Consider the following 20,352-nt stretch of genomic DNA (forward strand, 5'->3'; position numbering starts at 1 on the left):
GCAAGCACCCAGACCTGTCATTGCACCTAGTCACTGCATGCTTGCCTTGTCTGTTCTCATTTGCTTGCCTTTTTGGCTGTGTTTGTCCCTTTTGTTTTACCTATGTCCTCTGTAATGTCATGTGATTTTATGTAGTCATGTTTTTACTGCCTGCACTGAGTGTCTGCTGAACATTGTTTTGTAGCCTATTATTAATTGCCTGCAGTGTACATGTCCTACTTTGCATGATGCGTGCCTTACTCCTCTAAGATTTTAATCCTGTTCAGCTGCTTCATGTTTTGCTTTCTCTTTTTCTAATTGTATTGTCTAATTATGTTGTGTGTTTTATTGTCATTTTAGTGGCTAAGTTAACTGGTCAAGGGACAACAATTGAAAATCAGCCTTTTGGCTAACACTGGCACATTTACAGTGATGTTGATCAGTGTGCACTGTCCCTGAAAATAAATTACCTAAATAAAATCCCTAGGGACCCCCAAAACCCCAGGTTTACTGCATGTTGATCGTTTTTTGGGACTTTGATTACATGTAAATTTGCTAGGGAAGTTGCACCACTAAAATACAATATAAACTAAGGTGGGTCCTGCATTATTAGCTAATTTTGTTACTCTGTCTTGTACAGGGGCCCTGTGTCAGAATCTTGTTTTGATACCTTAATTATTTTAGATTTTTTCAGATTATTGAATGAAAGTTGCGCACCCATCTACCTATCTTCCTCTGTACATGAAGGGGACAAACTTCCTGTTATGGCACTGGACGCTGGCATTGGACGTAAATCATGAGGTGTGGAATCATCCAATATGAATGTAAGGCACAAGCATCACGAGACATCAAGAACAAAATGTGCAATATAAAATTGTGAGAGGGCATAAACAAAAGGTATAATTAATGTGCCAAGGAGGATGAGCTATACTGCAGCCAATCCCTGACTATAATGTTACTTAAATATACAGTTAAATTGAATTGCATGTGCTTAAACAATGCAAAAGGAGGAGTTAAAATAAATAATGTATATATTTGAGCGAGTATCGGAGTTATGGTAGTGTGAGGGTTTCTATTGGTCAGTGGCGTACTATCATTTGTAGAAGTGGGGTATTGCATCTAAGTGCCCTATGAATTACTAATATAGACATTTTTCATGGCAGATATTTTGAAATAGCAGAAAAACCAGCTTCTACAGGAAGAACTAATAACATTAAAAATGATTGCTATGGCTGTGGAACAAAATCCGGTTAAAATTAGAAAGATGTTGTAAAAGAAAAGGCAGTGTTTTTCAGGGGCCCCTGGATGCTTCATGGCCCCAAGGTATCTGCCCTACTTTCCCTGTGGTTTATCCAGGCGTGACACCCCAGTTGGTAGATCGTCCCACTCACAAAGAGTCAGTCAGATGTTTGACAACAGCTGAAAGATTAGACACACAGACAAATGGTTATGGTTAAAGTCAGGGTTGAATCATCCGCCCAGTATTGTACAGTGAAAAGATTCATTCCTATGGGAATACAACGCACAGGCAAAATCAATTAAGATCTTGTTTCCTTTCAGTATCATTAACTGTAGCTTGAATCTCTTACACATCTCAAACTAGCACATCTTCTGTATGACAGGCAACATTTAACAGGTGAAGTAATGTGGTTCCTTCTAATGTCTCAATCTTGTGTAGTACGCATATTTTCTGTATTCACAGCGACACTATGATAATGGAGTCTTTCATCAAGGATTCTGAACAATAGGCAATAGACTCACACAGCAGAAATTTTAAGCACAGGTGTTAAATGGCTCTGTTGTTTTGAAGTGTCTCCTTAAGCCATGACAATGTGACAGTGAGCCAGCATGCACAATACCAGGACCCTGAGCCAACCAAAGCAGCTAAATGGAAATCAGCCATCATAAATTTCATTATATACACTGTGCTTTTCCTTTTGTTACATGTCAAAATGTAACATTATGAATATTCTGCAACATATAGGCTACTGCATGTTAATGTGAAATTCCATCAGTTTGTTCACATACTGATTACTGCCATTGCACTGTAAACACAAAAGGGCAAAACATAAGTGCAAATAAGAGTTACCACTCACACCCGTTATGGTGTGGTAAATTCTCTGACAAGGTTACAAACTCAAGGACCCTGAGAAGTTATGGCACCAGATGCCACACCTTCATCTTGCCTGTCAAAGGGGGCCATCTTGTATGGGGAACCCCTGAAACACCTTATCACTCTACCCAGCACTGCACCCTGTTAAAAATAACATAATCTCTAAGGTCCTAATGATCATCAGTTATGGACAGTCATGTATTTGGCAACAGATTGGACCCCCAACATATAGAAAAGTTCAACATTTTGGGAAATACTTTTATTCATTTTAGAGAGTTAGCTGAGAAAGTTGATTCCACAGTAATGTCTGTAGGCTACAGTAAATATGAAGCTGGTTAGCTTAGCTTAGCATAAAGACTGGAAACAGGGGGAAACAGCTAGCCTGGCTCTGTCAAATGGTAAAATCTGTGTATCTGAAGCTCACTAATTAACACATTATACCTTGTTTGTTTAATATGTTAAAAACTGTTAATTTGTCTTTTTTTTACGGACAGTGATATACTGGACTATTTCTGGGCCGTGACTAGTTACTTCCTGGAGTCTCCTCTGGTTGCCTGGCAACTGCTCAGGGCCAAGAAATACTTTGACAGGTAGCTAACCCCACCTAAATTAGATTTGACACTTCAGTTTGTGTACAGATTAAAACATTAGAAACATAGCATGTCAGTTAGTGAGTACTGGCAGGTGGATTTTGTTACCATTTGACAGAGCCAGGCTAGCTAGCTGTTTCCCTGCTTCCAGTCTTTGTGATATACGGACACGACAGTGTCAGTGGCAGCATCCAACAGGAAGGAAATAAGTGTATTTCCAAAAATGTCGAACTTTTGTTTTAAGTCTATTTAATCAATGTTAAGTGGTCGTAAAGCTAGTAATGATGGAGAAACTAACAAGAGACACCTAGAACTTGAAAGCATCCAAACATAAATATCCCACTCCATCCTGTCGGGCCTCTCTCCAAAGCCACTCCCCCAAGACACATTTTCATGCGCAGTGCGCATGTGCAGAGTGATTTTCTTCAGCTGAATGAAATGAATGGGCTTATTACAGGCCTGTGACAGCCACAGATACCGGATTTGTTTTTGTTTTTTTGTTTTTTTCAGAGCATTTAATTTATTGATTGCTTTGGGGATGTTAAGATAATTTCAACAAATATGGCATTTTAACAAAAATGCTTTTGAAATACTTTACCTACCCTAGCTTTAAGTAACCATGTCATGCTTTAAATAATCTTACAGTTTCTGTTAAAGCAAAATGTAGCTTTATTTCGCTTGTAGGTGCACGCATTTGCATCCAGCATCCTCTCCCCATCATCAGAGCCTGTTTGTGCACGCGCACGTCGGGTCGCCATGGGGTGTTTGGGGGGCGGGGCCAGCGTACTGCTGCAGCTGTCCATGGTTGCGTAGTGGGAGCCAGAGAGGGTCCGGGTACGTGCGAGATGCAGCCATAGTCACGCTACACTGTCTAAAATTATAACCTGCTGGGATCGTTACTTTTGCAGCGCATCAGAGCCGACTGAAAGGTGAGCCTGAAAGGTGCATTTCGATCATTTATTTTTCCTCGAGACACTGCCCCTTGCCCTTGAAAATTACTGCTGACGATCCATCCCTGCCTTGCATCAAGAACAGGCCAGGAAGCAAACCAACATGGATGCTGTGCGCTATAGCAGTGCTGCTGATGATGCTTGCACAGAGATTATGCTCCTAGCATCGTATTCACAGAGTCTAATCCTTTTTATAGACAATTTACAACGGGATGCGATTCGTATCGAGGGGAAATTTGACACCCACTTGTCTGAATAGGCAGTTTTTGGTAAAAATGTTTAAATATGCTGTACAGGGCTTCAAATAATCCAGTGGCCATTCATTTGTGTCATGATGACACCCATTTGGAAGCAGTTATATTCCCAGTAATGGCTGTATCTTTTTTTTTTTTTTTTTTACTTCTGCAGCATCAATTCACTTAATCTTTTTCTCTTGCAGCATGGTTGACTGTATGGATGTCAGTTACTGATTTACTTGCAGCAGCAGAGGCAGTTGTGGTCCTGCCAAGATGTCACAGTTACAGTATCATCATGTAGGAATGTAACCGAACAATTGACATCATTGGTGCAATTTCACTGAACAACTTTGAAAACTGAATTAGAGCAGGGAAATAAAATAAATCCCGCGTGTTGCCCTAATGGCTCTTAAACTTATTGTCCCTATATTTCAGACAGAGCTGGGTGTTTCCATATATAGCTTGTACAGGACAGTTGTATTTAATCGAGGCAGACCAGCTGTTGCCTACAGTCAGAAGGATTCAATCACACAGCCTCACTTTACTTAAAGGCCTGACATTTTTTTAACAGATGTAGCCTATATCACGATAAGCAGGCTATCTTAACAAACTAGGTCTGGTTCCGTAGGTTTGCTTAAGAAGCATGACATGCTGCCCAAGCAGTGCGTTTAGTTTTCTGTTTGTGTGCCCAGCTTGAGGACGTGAGGCATCATGGCTGAGCAGCAGAGGCAGCGCTCTCTGTCCACCGCTGGTGAGTCTCTCTACCACGTGTTGGGAGTTGAGAAGGTGGCCACGACGGATGATATTAAGAGATCTTACAGGTGAGTCATCTCTCTGTGACTTACCATCACGTAATCACCACAGAAATGTGTGCTGTGATTGTTTTTATTTTATTGTCTTTTTTTGGGGGGGGGTGGGGCCAAATTTCTACACAGGAAACTGGCGTTGAAGTTCCATCCTGACAAGAATCCTGACAATCCAGAGGCAGCCGATAAGTTCAAGGAGATAAACAATGCCCACGCGATTCTAAATGACCCCACAAAGCGTAATATTTATGACAAATATGGTTCTCTGGGACTATATGTAGCTGAGCAGTTTGGAGAGGAGAATGTCAACACTTACTTTGTCCTCTCAAGCTGGTGGGCAAAGGTAAGCCTGAGAGAAGGCTTGGACCATTTACTATTTGCTCTGTGATTTCTTTTTTATGGTTATGCTTTTCTTATTTTATGCTCACACATTGACTCCTCACTTGTCTTGCCTGCAGGCTCTGTTCGTATTCTGCGGCCTGGCCACCGGCTGCTACTTCTGTTGCTGCCTGTGTTGCTGCTGTAACTGCTGCTGTGGAAAATGTAAACCACGGCCCCGGGAAGGCCAGGACCAGGAATTTTATGTGTCCCCCGAGGACCTGGAGGCTCAGCTGCAGTCTGACGAGAGAGGTGAGACTGAATCACCTGCGTCGCTACGCCCGTTTTGAATTTGTTAGAGGGTTATTAACAAGTAATATGTTGTTTCTGTTTGTCAAGCAGAGGCTGGGGGAGACCCTATAATGCTGCAACCATCAGCAACAGAGACAACCCAGTTAACATCGGATGGGCACCACTCCTACCACACTGACACCGGCTTCAACTAACCTTCTGTTCCCGTCAATCCTGGCCTGCGGTCCTGCCTGCTTCCCTACTCCACCTCAGTGAGATGAAAGAAAGGGGCAATCCATCTTTCCACTTCCGAAAGAGAGCCAGTGCGGAGGAGAGGGACTAGTAAGCATGGCCCATGAAAGGAACTAATGAAGTCACACCCCTTACACCCCTCCCTGATTGGTCCACAACTTATTTCCCCCTGTACGAGAAGAAAAGAGAAACAACTAAATAGTTTCCTTTTGCTTTCTTCTTTTGTATTTCTTGGCCTTTAACCACACAGGTCGCCTACCCCACTTTCCCTCTGCCACAATTTGCATCATGGTGTAGCATGCACTGTTTATAAAACATGGTCTCCAAATGTTCTTTTATCTTTAGCAACGTTTTTACTTTGCAAGACTCATAATGTAGGTGCATACATATGTGCAATATGTTCTCATGAGTACAGTTCACGGGGAGGAGGAGGAGGAGGTGGGGGCAAAGTTTACGTGATATTTTATGCTAAAGGAAAGAGAGCCATGGCTCAGGGAGGTGCTGGTTAGAGAGATGTGTTTGTTTGCTGAGGTGGTCGGTGCCATTATAAACCTTCAAGAACAGAGCTGCCGTATATTAGTGCAATTTTCTCTTCTGATTTGCAATCAATAGTACTTTAGTTGAAAATGCCACCTGCCATCATCAGACCTACAGAACGTCTTTGGCACAGTGTTTGTGTCTTTAGTGTGCTCCCCTGAGTGTTTTTAACATGAATCATGAGGTTGTTAAGGCACAGAGCTTTATTTGCAGACATTATTTCATAAATGCCTGCTGACGTAACATTTCTACTTTAGTTATTAATTAGAATTGTTTTTTTCTTTCCTCTGCCTCAGCTTTATTTCAGTCCATCCTTGCAGGATAGACTACTTTCCTGTCTTTCCTGCAGCACTGAACAGGTCATCAGTTATTTTCAAGGTAACTAATAATAATAATAACAATAATAATAATTTCTTGCATTACGCATCTATTATGGCAGGTGGATTAGTTATGGTATCATGATTTTATGTTGATCTATTGTTCTCAGCCAAACCTAACGAGAATTTATTTATTTATTTGATTTATTAAAAATGTTGACATTGGATTCATAAATTAGAAGCATACGCTTTTAAAGGAATCTCCTACAAAACATTGATAATTACCATTTAAACTGTGTGGTTTTTAATTAGTGGAGGAAATTTTATTTTTCATTTGATAAAGCATCGAGGCTGTTGGAATAATGGGAAGAATTTCTGCTGTCTGCTCTTTATTTTTGTTCGTTTATACCAATAGCAAAATTTATTTATTTCAGAGATGTGACAACTCATTGAGACTGAAAGATATTAATTTCATCTAACTACTGCAGATATTTTTTTGTTTACTTATTGATCTCGCGCTATATGAAGCCAAGGAGCTCCAGGTAATGCAGCCAGCTCTGATCAGAGCTGTTAATAGGTAGAAATAACTGATCTCTAGCAGCAGCAGCAGCCCTGGTTCAGAGGGTGACATGTTTTTAACTCTGAGCTGTCTTGAATATGTTAAGTAGTTAATGTGATGTGGAAAAACATTACTGCTCGTCATAGCTTGGAAATAAAGCTGACATCCACATGGGAATATTTTAAGTAGTGAGGAATATGATTTCCGTCATGTTTTTAGTCCTTGTGTTTTGAACTGAAGTCTGATGACTCTGACATTTTGTCCAATGCTGTGATCGTTTATCATTGTTGACTTTTTTGAATCCATGTAGAGTAAGAAGCTCGTAAGGCATATCTTCTGTGAGCCAGTGCTACAGGCAGCTCCAAGTAAAATGACTCTAGATTTTTCATACTACTGAATTTGCATATATTGCCACACATTTTGCAAATTGCCATAAATTTCCATGAACATCTTTGCCACTTTGTCAGTTTCATAACTGCTAATAATGTGTTTCAATAGTTTACAATTGGTGAGCTCCTGTTGCCCACCCTCTGCTATTAACTGTATGGATGTTGACCTCTGTGGCCCTTGTATGATGTTTCCTGTAACCCTTGATGAAACATAGATGTTCCTGTCATGGCTTTTTCATTGAGATACTGAAAAATGCTACTGTAAATGTTCTAAGTTGAATGCACTGTGTGTTAAAAAAAAATCTATAATGGCTCTATAATGGATCAATGATCAGGAAATGACTCCATAAAAAGACAACATAGTATATAGTGTAACTATAGTGAAATGGTTATATGATGCATTTTTTGGAATTTTATTTATTTCATAATTTGTCATGTTTCAAATGATAATTGGCTATAATTTCAACTGGTATGGTGTTGTAATGTAACCACTAAATTTAGCAAGGAATGGTTTAATGGTTAAGGTCGCTTGTACATACACTTGGCCCATATAAAGTATAAACCTTAACGTTTATGTTGTAGCATGGTAATTGTGTGTCTGGAGGAAAACAAGTGGATCATTGATCTGATTTGCTGTTGAATAAATGTTCCTGAACATTGTGTCTTTATCAAATTATTTCCCATTGGAATAATAACAACATGGTGATAGTTCTCTCAGTTTATATAGTTTGTCGTGTTTAACTCAAAAACACATACAAAATAAGCCAAAAGACGCATGCACATTGGTGGCAATAAGCATGGAGCATGCACATAAACATACCAGCCATACCAACAAACATTAACATATATGGATTTAATATAAATGTTAAATAATTCACAACATAATAAATTAATTAATTAGCTTGTGCATACAGACTAACGTTTCAACAGTACTGTGTCTTCATCAGAGTCAAAATGGACACGGACAAAAGGCAAACAACATATATAGTCAACCTAGAACAGGTGTACAGTTGTCATTGGATAATTGGTTGAAGAGGATTTCAAATCTATTGAATAAATGGATCCAAGGGTGGGAGTTGCCATAGCCAACACCCCTATGAATCACATCAGAAACAAAAGAACACAGATATGTCTTAAAGTTACATAGATAGAAGTACAGAAACAAGTACTGCATCCATCAAGTGTAATAAATTGGAGGAAACATCTTAATTTAGGCCAAAAGGCTCAACTGTGTTAAGAGTGTGAATCCAATATGCCTCTCTGCAGAGCAGTGAGTTGATAATGTCTCCACCTCTAAGTGAGGGTGAAACTATTTATAATAATATAATAATAATAAAACTTTATTTATAGAGCACAAAGTACAAAGTGCTTCACAACAAGAGAAATAAAATACCACAGTGAATGATGAAATATAAAGAAATAAAATACATACAATACACAAAAGCAATAAAATAAACAGCCAGTTCAGGTAAATATTCCCCAGAACTTTAATGACGCTGCAGGTCCATGGTTAATCAACTTGTATTGGTCAAAATGTGGCACTTTTTCTAATTAGAAATATTTGAATTCATATTTATTTACGCTGCATCAATATTTTTTGGCAGAATGCAACTAATACTTTTAAATTTCTAAGGTTTAAAATACACAGTAATGCGAGATAACCAAATATTGGGTTACACATGCATTCATATTGAATCCTCATCCTAAATTTACATGCTTTTTGTTCACTTCTAGAGGAGACTTAGCACTCTGCAGTGTGGTGGCATGTTTTGCCAGCAGATGGAGACAAGTCTTTCATTTTACCAACTTGTTGTGTCACGCTAATTATAAATGAGAAGTTACACACATTAAAACATTTTTATTTCACTCATTTCAACTGTAAATCCAGTTGTCTTGCTGTATAAGGCTACTATAGTTTCAGTTAAAAGGAGAGACTGTATAACCAACATTACAGGTGCTTTACATTGGCTTCCATTTGAGTGGACTGACCCTAACTTAGTCTATACTGTATGAATAGATTTCCTTGGTAATATTAAAAGATGCCATCAGCTATTTCATCAGGACCTTTCTTTTAGGCACAAGACTGGCTAATTTCAATGGGTTGCTCTAACAACTTACTCTTAAAAGCCTACATACTGTATACTAACATCATTTGTCATACATTTCTCACTTCTTCTCCACTTGGGAAGCCAGTGTTTTCATGCTTTATTTTTGTTTTTAATTTTGGGTTTCTGATCTCTCTCATCTCACATGTAATGACAGCACTACTGTCAAACCTTTAGAAGGAAGGTATGATAACATAAACGATGGCAGTGGCGAAACGTGACTAAATACATTTAGTCAAGTACTGTACTAGAGTAAAAACTTGAGGTACTTTACTTGAGTATTTATTTCTACATTTCAGAGGCTGATATTGTACTTTTATATATTTATTTACATATATTATATATATTTAATTGACAGCTATAGTCACTAGCTACTATTCAGATTAATCGTTTACATACAAACCATATCATCATCTTTTGAGATACAATATATTGTTATAGATTACAGTATATACAGAACAGTAAAATACTTGAAATGAAATAGTTAAAATCTGTTCCACTTTGAGCAGCTATAACATTGAAGTGCCACTAATTAATGATGATAATATATAATAGTGTAACAGTTATTCTTTCTGTATGATGCTATACAGTATATGTATGCTAGAGTAATTTAACTTTTGATGCTTTAAGTACATTTTTGTACTGTGGTATTACAACTTTTACTTAAGTAAAGTATTTGAATACCTCCTCCACCACTGATTATTTTGGAAATACTGTATTTTGGAATATATTTGGGATCTCATGCATGTCATTTCTTAACTCATGGTTAGATGCTTACATAAAAAAATAACCATCCACTAGGTCATCCTTATGTTTTATCTTGAAGATCATATAATATTGATAAAGTATCATATCTTACATATATTGATGACAATATACTTAAAAATGCTGTGTTTTGTATTTGTCATAGGCATAGGCAAACTTTCAAACCCTTATAAGAAAAGTGTGATAAAATAAATGATGGACATTATTTTGTTTTGTTTTTGGTGGTGATGACTCAGTGCTTCAGTGTGTGTGTGTGTGTGTGTGTGTGTGTGTGTGTGTGTGTGTGTGCCCTGCTGGTCTCTGAGCTGATTGGATGGGGACAGGAGGCTCCAACTAGCTAGCTAACGTTACACTCCGAGGTGTGAAAGTGGAAAGTGGCAGCAATGAACCGACCAGGTAAGACCATCTCACATTGTTTTTACAATTCATTTTCATAAGTACCTTGGTTAGGTTTAGTCGGCAGTTAACGTGTTTATAGTGTCTTTATGCTGCTGTCGACGCTGGCTAACGTTAGCTCCGTGAGCAACAGGTAACGTTAGCTAGCTGTTAGCCAGCTAGCTTCAGTTAGCAGTGAAGTTCAGCACTAAGGACAGCTCCGATTACGAAATATAAAACCGGCGGGACTGCCATCTGTTACTGTATAACTACTGGAGCTTTAAACTTATTCGACTCGTTAACCAAATATATATCTTATGCAACAGTTATATACGTTGGGTACATACTCTATCTATCTATCTATCTATCTATCTATCTATCTATCTATCTATCTATCTGTCTGTCTGTCTATCCATCTATCTAATATTGTTCACATGCCTCTTTGGAAGGTTTCGGAGGGACTACTTAATCCTAAAAAATTGAAATTATATTCATATTCATTCTTACACACTGCATCTAAGGGTCTCCTATGCGTTAGTTATATATACTTGTTCCTATTTACTTGCTTATCTATCTAATATTTTGTATCTATCTAATGTTTATTCCCCCAAGTTTCTTTGGAAGGTTTTGGTGGGGCTTCATCATCCATGAACTTCTCCACAAGGATAACAGAAAATGGAGGCTCATCCTTAGATCTAACCGAGGAGGACTTAGACAATCTAAGGATTGAACTTGCAAAGGTGATGCAGCTTTTGTGGGCTAGTCATCACAGTATATCATTAAAAAAAACACAAAGCAGAAGTAACCATGTTTAATATGTTGTCTCTCTACTGATTGAACTGAATTTTGTGTTTTCCTTCCACATAGATGGAGGATGAAATTCAGACCTTGCGGCAGGTGCTTTTGGTCAAAGAAAAATATGCAGCAGACATCAGGAGGCAGCTGGGTATGAGTCCTCTCAGTAACATCAAACAGAACCTGTCCAAAGGCTGGCAGGACGTCCAGATCTCAGCCCCGTAAGTTGCATGTTTAGACTGGCAGTATAGCTTTCTGCATGTCATTGTTACATTAAATAGTAGTAAGGTCTGTTGGATGGTTAAAAGCTCTACTATGCACCTCCATAGTCTTACCTGGTTTAAGACCCAACCTCTCCCCCGGTAGATCATTTGCCACGCATCTTCATCGTGTGACATGGTTACATAACCATGGAAAGCACACTAACGACTAATGACTGCTGTGGTCTCTCTTTTAAATCGGAGTAATAATCTGCTCACTTGTGCATGTTCTGCTCTTGTTTCAGATATCTGACTGCCTCCGCCACTTTGGAGGACATCACCCACTCCAACGTGTGAGTGTTGGTCATCATATTTGCATCATATCCTATAAAAAACATTTGCACAGCATTTCGTAGCGCAAGGGTTTCCCAACGTTTTTGTCCTGTGCTCACATGTTCTCTTCTTAGAAACAAGTGATGGGATTTTCCAGGTCAAATAGGATTGGTGGCCTGTTAATAGCCTTACAGCCTGACTTAGCACAAGGAGCGGTAGTATTAACAGGCAACAGCAGGACTAGCCTGAAGCATTTGTTTAAAAGCCAGATAGAGCGTAGCCACTGGCATATATATGAGCCTGTTGTTAACTGCTTAATTTCTGTTTTAAGTGTGTGTGAATTCATACAATCGTGCTCTCCTGTTTGCTAAGTGTCACATGTGTGTTGGCAGTGTTGTGACTTTACTCAGTTCATGTTATAACTACTTCTTTCTACCTGTAGATATGTGAGGACACGGGAGAGTCTCTCTCATGCAGGCCAGGTGACATCTTCTGCACTGTCCAATATGGGCGTGGCCCTCACCAGGAGACTGGCAAATATGAGGTACCCTCAGGATTGGCCTAGCTCCTCCCTCCTAATTTCTGAAAAGAAAAAGTTGAATTATTTTATTGTATTTGTTAAAAAAGTGGTCAGTAATTAGTCATAACAAACCAAAATTAGCAGAAGAAATTAGATAGTAGTTTTTGTTCTCCGTGATACACATTTGGCACAATTAAAACAGCAAACTCTGCATGTTAATAGCGCAGAAGCTACCATTGAGGTGCCTGGAAGGAAAATAGCTGTCTTTGGCTAATTCAGCCAGGCAGATGGACAGGCAGGAGACCAACAGAGAGTCACGACAAGGCGGCAACATGTCAGAAAGATGCTTTAAAATGCAAATTGAGGTTACTGTTACAGGTTGGCAGAATCTAAAAGAAAAATTCCATATCTCAAACTAATACATTTAACACATATTCTCAGACAAAAGAATATTATAAAACCATGTTTTGGCTTTCAAAAAATGCCATGCTAGAACATTTGAAAGCACTTTTATTTCCAATTATGTTTTTTTGTTCTGTTAATTACTTTTTATCCCTGTCTACTTGGATCTAAACACCAGCACCAGAACCAAAACACTGGTTTGAACAGTACAGTCACAGTCAATATAAAAACTGCTAAATGTTTAAAAAACTGTCTGTCAATCAGTGTGTAGTAATGTAGTAACATGACTAGACGCTACATTTGTACATTTAAAGGATAAAGCTGGCGATATTCGATATTTTTCTTGTTGTCAACAAATCCAATGAAAAGCCCAAAACCAACAATAAATTGTATTATATTTGCATCCACAGCCTGATATAGCTTTTTGGTGACATGTTCCTTCATTACAATGAACACGGGCACTGTAGTTTATTTTGAATAAATCCCACCAACTCCGTCCTGGTGGGCTTGTTGTTACAGACAGACTTGGGAAGTCTGAGAGACGGTTTAATGCATTATTGGTTTTGGTCTTTTCATGGGATTTGTTTACAGCAAGAAAACTTTAAAATAATTCATGCATTTTAAAGCTGTAAGCAATTGATGTCTCCTCATCAGCCCTCATTGACTGATTGCAGGACATCTTTTATTTCAAGTGATACTCCACCCAAAATGTATCTTTTGAGTATCAAACATTCTCAGATCTTTTACTTAAGTAAAAGCACCAATACCACAGTGTAGAAATACTCTGTTACAAGAAAAACTCATCTGTCATCATCAGCATTAGCATCAAAATGTAAATGTAAAGTACTCACTGTGCAGAATGGCCTGTTTCAGAATAATATTCTATTAATGGATTATAACTGCTGATTCATTAATGTGTGAGCATCATCTTTATGTTGCAGCTGGTAAAGGTGGGGCTAATTTTCTACACTGCCAGGTAGCTTAATCTATGAAAATACATTAGAATTTATTTGTTGATTATGTTTTAAGTTAATAATCTGAATCTGCAAAATAACTAGTAACTAAAGCTTTTAAACAATGAGTGTTTTGAACTCAAAGAAGATTTTGGGTGGAGTATCACTTTAAGTACGAAGGCTTCCTGTGTTGTGTTTTTGTTCAGCCTGTAAGCAACCATAATCCAATCACACTAGCACAGCTGGACAGAAGTCTGTTGTTCTCATCCATGTGGAAACAGAAGCTGGTGTGACGTTATCTGTGTGTCTGTCTTTATCCCAACAGAGCTCTGCCTCTCCCGAGTCCACCACGGTAAGATCTGAGCGGTATGACTGAACTGAGCTCATTGTTGTGAAGCTGAATGGTGTGAAGTATAATGGTGTGGAACATTTCAATTTTCATGCACACCAGTACCTCAGACGCCTCATTAGCGCCTGACAAGACCTCTGCGATCTGATCAACCTCTGACATTACACCTACAGTTTCCATAGGCTTACAATGGTTACACAGGCGTCACGCACATGTGGCGTAGGCCGTGTGTGTTTCATTTAGGTGCAACGTTAACACGTTAGAATGATCTGCTGTGCCGCACCAACGCTACCGGACATAACAAAATTAACATGTAGGAGCAGGTGTGGTGTTGAGTGAAGCTGTAACCGTCAGGTGCGCTGCACTATCGAGCAACGTCTGACACTACGCCTAACACTTAGATAATAGAACATTTCTAGTTACATGTAGAGGCACGTGTGGCGTTTCAGTGCAGGGTTGAGTGAAGCTGATGCCGAGCACTGGTGCGAAGCACTGTGTCGCCACACCTGACACGACACCTAATCCCTTGATGCAGTCTTCTAGGAAGGTTGTATTTATCCAGAGTCATTATTGCTAGTATATATTTTATAGGCTACATAAAAATGATAGCAGTTTATTTAAATAAAGATTATTTTCCAGTTATTCAGCAGTGAATAGGTTCACAATGCTCTATTATCTAGCTCTCAAAAGATACAAAGGTACACAATCCTTTTATTTCTGCAGGCATTGGGCAATGCAGAGCCTTTTTACATTAATGTTAGCCTACTCTGGGCAACATTATGCTACGAAGGACAGGTAAAGTGGTTGCAGTTTGAACTAGCAAATTCTGATTAAGGTGAGTGTAACTTATTATTTCATCTTTTTCATTCCAATCGATATAATGTTTGGCACCAAGTGCTGACAGCTAGAAGTCTGCCAGACGACACCACGTCAAATCATTTACCATGATAAGCATATTCAGAGAGGTTTGCGATCTGATCGCTTCATTTATAAATTGATTACTGAATTGATTACCTTTACATGTAACTAGAAATTTCACCTATTTTCTAGGTGTTAGGCGTAGTGTCAGACATTGCTCGATAGTGCAGCTCAGCTAACCATTGTGTGTGTGTGTGTGTGTGTGTGTGTGTGTGTGTGTGTGTGTGTGTGTGTGTGTGTGTGTGTGTGTGTGTCAGTCAAATTTAAAGTAGAATATAGTGACTTTAAAGTGAGTTTCACCTTTGTACAGCTGTAGTATCTGTTAGACGATCATAAAGTTAACATGAATATAGTATCGACTGTATGAAAAACAAAAGCAGAGCTGAAATAATTAATCAATTAATATTAATATTAATATCATTCATACAAAACACATTATTGGAAAAGGTCACACTGGGCTCTGGCAAATTGTGATGGCCATTTTTCAATCAAACAATTAATCCATTAGTCGTAAAACAAATAAGTGACAGATTAATCAATAATGAAAATAATCGTCAGTTGCAGTCCTACACAAAAGATATATAAAATTTAGAGCAAATTAAAGGGTTTTTATAGAGCTTTTGCTGATTCTGTATGATATTCTTGTTTTTAAGCCTTACCCGTCTCATAATGCTCAAACTCCCTTCTTTCTGTGTCTTGCCCAGCACCCTGAGCCACACCATGAGTGTGCCAGCTATGAGGTAAAACAACACGAGTGTTTGTCACTGCAATTCCTATATTTACTGCTTACTGTTGTATTTGTGTGGTTAAACTAAAATGGACATCAAGGTCAGTTACTTTTGACTTATAGACAAAAAAGCAGATGTGTAATTTGTCTTCACATTTCTCCGCAGACATTCCTCTACATTCAAGTCTATTGAGGAAATGGTCGGCAGTGTGAAGGTGAGTTTGTTAAGACACATCTTACAGTACTGTGTATATGAGCGTTGATCACTTATTTCCTGTTTGGATCACACAGGACAAGGTGACTGGCAATCCGACAAGTAATGGGCTCACCTCTGGGTTTGAAAGAAGATCCTCACGCCACACCACATGACATGGACCCTTCCAACATATCACAATTAATTATTTTACATACCTTGTAAAGTTATGAAAGAATATTATTTTGCTCCCTTGTCTGTGTGAATTTATGTTACACTGTTATTTCTGACTGTTGTATTAAAACAATATGACTAATAGAATGTATTAAATTTGCAGTGGAATATTATTTTAAACTTGAATGTAAAAGTAGTCTTTTAATATGTGAATGTTATATTTCTGCATGTTGGATACATGTAATTTAAGAGTTATTTATTTGGATGTGACTGCAGTAAACCCATCTTGCATTACGTATTCATTGACATTAACTGTGACATGTACAAAACAGAATATCACTAACATGAAGTATTTTTGTACTTTAAGATTTTTCAATTAAAGTCAGTTGAATGGTGTGTGTGGTCTGTTGTCATTGATGGTCACATAAGTAAATTAATTTTACTTCGATTGGTGTTAATTAAATGTCCTGCTGAGAGAAAGTGTTTTAAAGCCTAGACTACTGTCAGTGGTGCCCTTGTTTTATATCGAGCCTTTGGGAGGCGCTACAGGCTTTAAATGACAGTTTTGTTAAGAAAATGGAAATGAGATGCAAGTGTCACCATTACTGTACTTACTGAAATCAAAAGCTGATACTCCCAGGCCTTATGGAGGGACTATAACTTTAGTAGAACAACATTAGGTTCAAGTTTCATCTTTGTCGTAATACAATACAGGATTGCACAATGAAATGTAGTTGTAGTATGTTATATATATATATATATATATATATACACACACACACAAAACAAATTTGCAATATCAGTGTAGAACATAAATATAACAAACTTAGTGTTAAATTTGATGTATTACATGTGATTTTGATACTTATAAACGAATATTTAATGCGTGGCAGCCATTATTGTTATTATTTATAGACGTGTTTGTGTTGTAACAATTATAACCAAACTGGTCGAACAAAGTGGGTGAAAGGTTAAAATGCAGGAAAATACTAGTTCCCTGACCGGGAATCGAACCCGGGCCGCGGCGGTGAGAGCGCCGAATCCTAACCACTAGACCACCAGGGAGAGATGTTCATTGTGGTGTTTTCACAACTTTTTAAAGCTACGCAAAGCACTGTTGCTAATGCTAATGATGGTTCAAGAGAGCGGACAAACTGAGTGGAGTTGGATGTAAAATAGCACTGATATAACGTTAGTTAGCTAAACTTCATAGATGTGACACACTGCCAGAGAATTAAAACAGATTCCCTTCACCTAAAACCATAATTTACGGACTCCAGTTAACGCCCCGTAGCTAGCTAACAGCTACTTCTAAAGAAAATAATAAGTTAACGTTTTGTGACGTTGCCAGGAGAAAAACGTTAAACGCATAAAAACGCACGTATAACGTCTTAAAACAGCTCCAAAGAATCCATGTTCGTGATTTAAATGTTCTTAAATAATATTCGTCTCTATCAGATTGTCTCCGACTCACTCCTAAAACTCAGCAGCGATCAACCGTTAGCTGGCCAGTTACCATGGAGGTGCTAACATGGAGAAGCGATCACGTACATCAACGGGTCCAAAGCCTCCTCTGGTTTCACCGAGTTCCAGAACAACAGCACGTTGTGTCCTCGAGCTGCCACAATCCCCGCCCCGTGCCACAGAAGCACGCGCCGAGGGCAGGCCTCTATAAAAGCCGGTCGTCCCTCTGTTGAATCAGTTGCAGCAGTGACAGTTCATCCACAAATGGGCCATTGGAACAGCTAGCACCTCTTCTGCTTCAAGCACTTTACAACCGCATCTGGTGACAACAACAACATCCTGCTCTTCAAGGTAGGTCAAAATAAATAAAGTCAAGGTTTTCTTACATTAAAAGTTATTCTCTTGTACGTTTAAACATAAATTAAATATGACCTAATATTTTGAAGATTGTTGCCTTCCTCAACATTTATACTACAACAGGCCTATTCATTAGTTTATTAGGCTAAGAGGTGTCTTTCTGCATAACTGTGTGTGTACTGGAGTGCTTTTGTGTTGTTCTTTAGTGAGGATACCTGCCTGTTAAATCCACAGGTGTCATTTTAATATTTGTTTAACTTATTCTCTGCAAGGACATACATTTTTATAAGCACATACAGTGAATACTAGTTACTAGATCAAATTGCCTTCTAGCCACTGTATAAGTGTTTTTTAATATGCGGCAGCTGCTGTGTTTATTTAGACATGTATTTGTCTGCTCCTTGAAATCCCCAAAGCCACCTGCTGCTCACCTGGTGTTAAGCTTTACAGCCTTGTACTGGTTCTCAGGCTCCAGGCTGATAACATATTCTACTGAAATAGCTACACGTGAAATATGCAAATACATACACAAATAATACATGTTTATTCTTGCATATTTTGCTGCGATGTCAATACATTCCGAGAAAAAGGTTAAGTTTAGTTATGATTTTATTTTTGCCAGTAAGACATTTGGATAGAGCAATCTATCATTTCCTGGCAGAACACAGTAGTAGCTTGGACGTCTACCAGCATACATATATGTCCCCTAGGGCAAGAACACCAGCATAATATTTTGCTAGCCATGCAGTCAGCTCCTGCACTAAGCTATCCGAGTTCAGCTGCACACTCTGGTTATTTGAGTCACGGGAAACCAGATTCTAGGGAGCAGCTGCTTCTTCTTTATCACTCTGCAGTGAAGGCCTGTGGACAGGAATGGAGCACAGAGGGCATGAATGCATGCAGTAAAAACTTCCCTGAAGTGGGTCCTGAGTGACTTGTTATTCTGCGAATGCTGTCAATGCAGATGTGCTTCCTCACCTCATGTCTCCATAAGCTCAGACATTATCGTTGTACTGGGGTGTTGGCTGAAGTAGTGTGCTTGAATGCTTTTTAAAAACAAGATAATAGGATGATAACAGTATACACAAAATGCAAGTGATATCAAGTAAAATAAGATAAAAATCAAATGGAAGGAAATTAATTGATAACGGCATCCATTTTGTTGTTTTATTTCCAGCCTAATAATATCAGCTATTTTCCTCTGTCTCTCCTACAGGTTACCATTTTCCACCTGAGGTCAGACAAAATGGCAGCAATTCCATCAAGTGGCTCCCTCATCGCCACCCATGATTACTATAGAAGTGAGTCAGACGTGGCCTATATGCATTTATATTTTTTCAGTGAATGGCAAAAATGCATCGTTGATTGTTTTTCATTCTGCATCTGACACCAGTATTTGTTCCCACCTGTGGAAGCCAGTTTTTTGTCTTTGATAAGATTTCCTTGAGTTTTGTTTTTTACTAAAAGGAAATGTCTTTATATCTTTATTCCAGGGCGCCTCGGGTCTGCCTCCAGCAACAGCTCCTGTGGCAGTGCCGAGTACACAGGGGAGGTCATTCCACATCACCCAGGTATAAAAAAGGTTTTATTTTGGAAAGTGTGAAAAAGTGACGTACCCCCTGCACCAAAAAAAGTTCCTGTTTAAAATTTATTTTGTTCTTCACAGGACTTCCAAGGCAAGATTCTGGCCACTGGTGGACTTCATTTTTCTTTGCAAAACAGAACCAGCCCAGCTTGCAGAATGGATCTGAAAATCAAAAGTGAGTGTTGTAATAAATGAACGTAACGTAAACTAGCTGCATTTTTTTTTTGTTCTTTGGGGTAAAACTAACGTTCCTTTGTGTTGCAGGAACGGAGTCTACACAGTGGCCAACGGTCAGGTGACCTGCATCGCCAGAGAAATGGTTTTGAACAGACAACTGAGCGAAAGCAGTGAAAACGGAAAGTCTGAAACATCGACCCCTCCACCAACTTCCTCCTAGACTCCATTCCCTGCCGCCGCCTCACCTTCCTGCCCCCCGCAGCCTCCTCAGCTTGCCATCCAGGACATAGTCTGTCACTGGAGATGGAGATGATGATGTGGTGATAATGATGGTGTTTGTTACCTTTTGTCAGTGGAGTTTGCTTTTCCTATTTTCCTATTTATAGTATCTTTTTATTATGACCAAAAGTTTAAAAAAAACTCAAGTATGTAAAAAGTTTTTTTCATTTTATTCTTCTTGTGACTTGATATTGTTGATAATAATAAATAAAATGCTTAAGTCAGTACTTACGTCTTACATTTTATTGTTTCCATACAGATACTGTTTTGAACCTTTATAGACTGGTTGCCAAAAGAAGCATCTTATTATTATTTAGGAAAACAATTTGTGACATTATCTGTTT

General features: G+C 38.6%; 3 protein-coding genes, 1 long non-coding RNA gene and 1 other non-coding gene across 8 annotated transcripts; 3 read left to right on the forward strand and 2 right to left on the reverse strand.

Annotated features, from left to right (window-relative positions):
* Positions 1 to 677: 677 nt before the first annotated feature.
* LOC122883205 lies at positions 678 to 17,834 on the reverse strand. 2 transcript variants are annotated; one of them, XR_006379579.1, is made up of 3 exons: positions 17,621 to 17,748; positions 12,347 to 12,492; positions 678 to 1,398 (listed from the first exon to the last, which is right to left on the reverse strand). It is a non-coding gene; the product is annotated as an uncharacterized LOC122883205 (long non-coding RNA). The 2 variants fall into 2 exon arrangements; XR_006379578.1 differs by having other exon boundaries at positions 685 to 1,398; positions 17,698 to 17,834.
* On the forward strand, positions 3,454 to 7,997 carry dnajc5aa (DnaJ (Hsp40) homolog, subfamily C, member 5aa). 2 transcript variants are annotated; one of them, XM_044211553.1, is made up of 5 exons: positions 3,454 to 3,611; positions 4,561 to 4,689; positions 4,804 to 5,017; positions 5,133 to 5,304; positions 5,392 to 7,997. In XM_044211553.1, exons 2-5 carry the CDS (start codon positions 4,580 to 4,582, stop codon positions 5,496 to 5,498), a joined length of 603 nt encoding a protein of 200 aa, XP_044067488.1. In that variant the 5' UTR covers positions 3,454 to 3,611; positions 4,561 to 4,579; the 3' UTR covers positions 5,499 to 7,997. The 2 variants fall into 2 exon arrangements, with proteins under 2 accessions (XP_044067488.1, XP_044067489.1); XM_044211554.1 differs by having other exon boundaries at positions 5,395 to 7,997.
* Positions 10,324 to 16,542, forward strand: LOC122883202 (tumor protein D54-like). 2 transcript variants are annotated; one of them, XR_006379577.1, is made up of 9 exons: positions 10,324 to 10,603; positions 11,195 to 11,322; positions 11,450 to 11,598; positions 11,883 to 11,930; positions 12,353 to 12,454; positions 14,111 to 14,137; positions 14,858 to 15,792; positions 15,946 to 15,994; positions 16,071 to 16,134. XR_006379577.1 is itself a non-coding variant. In XM_044211552.1 (9 exons), the coding sequence occupies exons 1-9, from the start codon at positions 10,591 to 10,593 to the stop codon at positions 16,146 to 16,148; spliced, it is 630 nt and encodes a 209-aa protein (XP_044067487.1). In that variant the 5' UTR covers positions 10,463 to 10,590; the 3' UTR covers positions 16,149 to 16,542. The 2 variants fall into 2 exon arrangements, 1 of the variants encoding a protein (XP_044067487.1); XM_044211552.1 differs by having other exon boundaries at positions 10,463 to 10,603; positions 15,757 to 15,792; positions 16,071 to 16,542.
* Positions 17,140 to 17,211, reverse strand: trnae-cuc. Its single transcript has one exon. It is a non-coding gene; the product is annotated as a tRNA-Glu (tRNA).
* ppdpfa (pancreatic progenitor cell differentiation and proliferation factor a) lies at positions 17,816 to 20,235 on the forward strand. Its single transcript, XM_044211555.1, has 5 exons — positions 17,816 to 17,961; positions 19,184 to 19,268; positions 19,461 to 19,538; positions 19,634 to 19,727; positions 19,817 to 20,235. Exons 2-5 carry the CDS (start codon positions 19,214 to 19,216, stop codon positions 19,947 to 19,949), a joined length of 360 nt encoding a protein of 119 aa, XP_044067490.1. The 5' UTR covers positions 17,816 to 17,961; positions 19,184 to 19,213; the 3' UTR covers positions 19,950 to 20,235.
* Positions 20,236 to 20,352: the final 117 nt, after the last annotated feature.

Source organism: Siniperca chuatsi, linkage group LG10 (assembly GCF_020085105.1).
Source record: "Siniperca chuatsi isolate FFG_IHB_CAS linkage group LG10, ASM2008510v1, whole genome shotgun sequence".
In the NCBI taxonomy this organism is placed as follows: Eukaryota; Metazoa; Chordata; class Actinopteri; order Centrarchiformes; family Sinipercidae; genus Siniperca; species Siniperca chuatsi.

What these genes read in the sequence shown, in the direction of transcription:
- ppdpfa (XM_044211555.1), top strand. Translation starts at nt 19,214, where the DNA reads ATGGCAGCAATTCCATCAAGTGGCTCCCTCATCGCCACCCATGATTAC. An exon ending in CACCCATGATTACTATAGAA is followed by an intron (nt 19,269 to 19,460) that starts GTGAGTCAGACG and finishes TCTTTATTCCAG; the next exon opens with GGCGCCTCGGGTCTGCCTCC. An exon ending in AATGGATCTGAAAATCAAAA is followed by an intron (nt 19,728 to 19,816) that starts GTGAGTGTTGTA and finishes TTTGTGTTGCAG; the next exon opens with GAACGGAGTCTACACAGTGG.
- LOC122883202 (XM_044211552.1), top strand. An exon ending in GACATCACCCACTCCAACGT is followed by an intron (nt 11,931 to 12,352) that starts GTGAGTGTTGGT and finishes TTCTACCTGTAG; the next exon opens with ATATGTGAGGACACGGGAGA. An exon ending in AGGAGACTGGCAAATATGAG is followed by an intron (nt 12,455 to 14,110) that starts GTACCCTCAGGA and finishes TTATCCCAACAG; the next exon opens with AGCTCTGCCTCTCCCGAGTC.
- dnajc5aa (XM_044211553.1), top strand. Translation starts at nt 4,580, where the DNA reads ATGGCTGAGCAGCAGAGGCAGCGCTCTCTGTCCACCGCTGGTGAGTCT. An exon ending in TCTCAAGCTGGTGGGCAAAG is followed by an intron (nt 5,018 to 5,132) that starts GTAAGCCTGAGA and finishes TCTTGCCTGCAG; the next exon opens with GCTCTGTTCGTATTCTGCGG. An exon ending in GCTGCAGTCTGACGAGAGAG is followed by an intron (nt 5,305 to 5,391) that starts GTGAGACTGAAT and finishes CTGTTTGTCAAG; the next exon opens with CAGAGGCTGGGGGAGACCCT.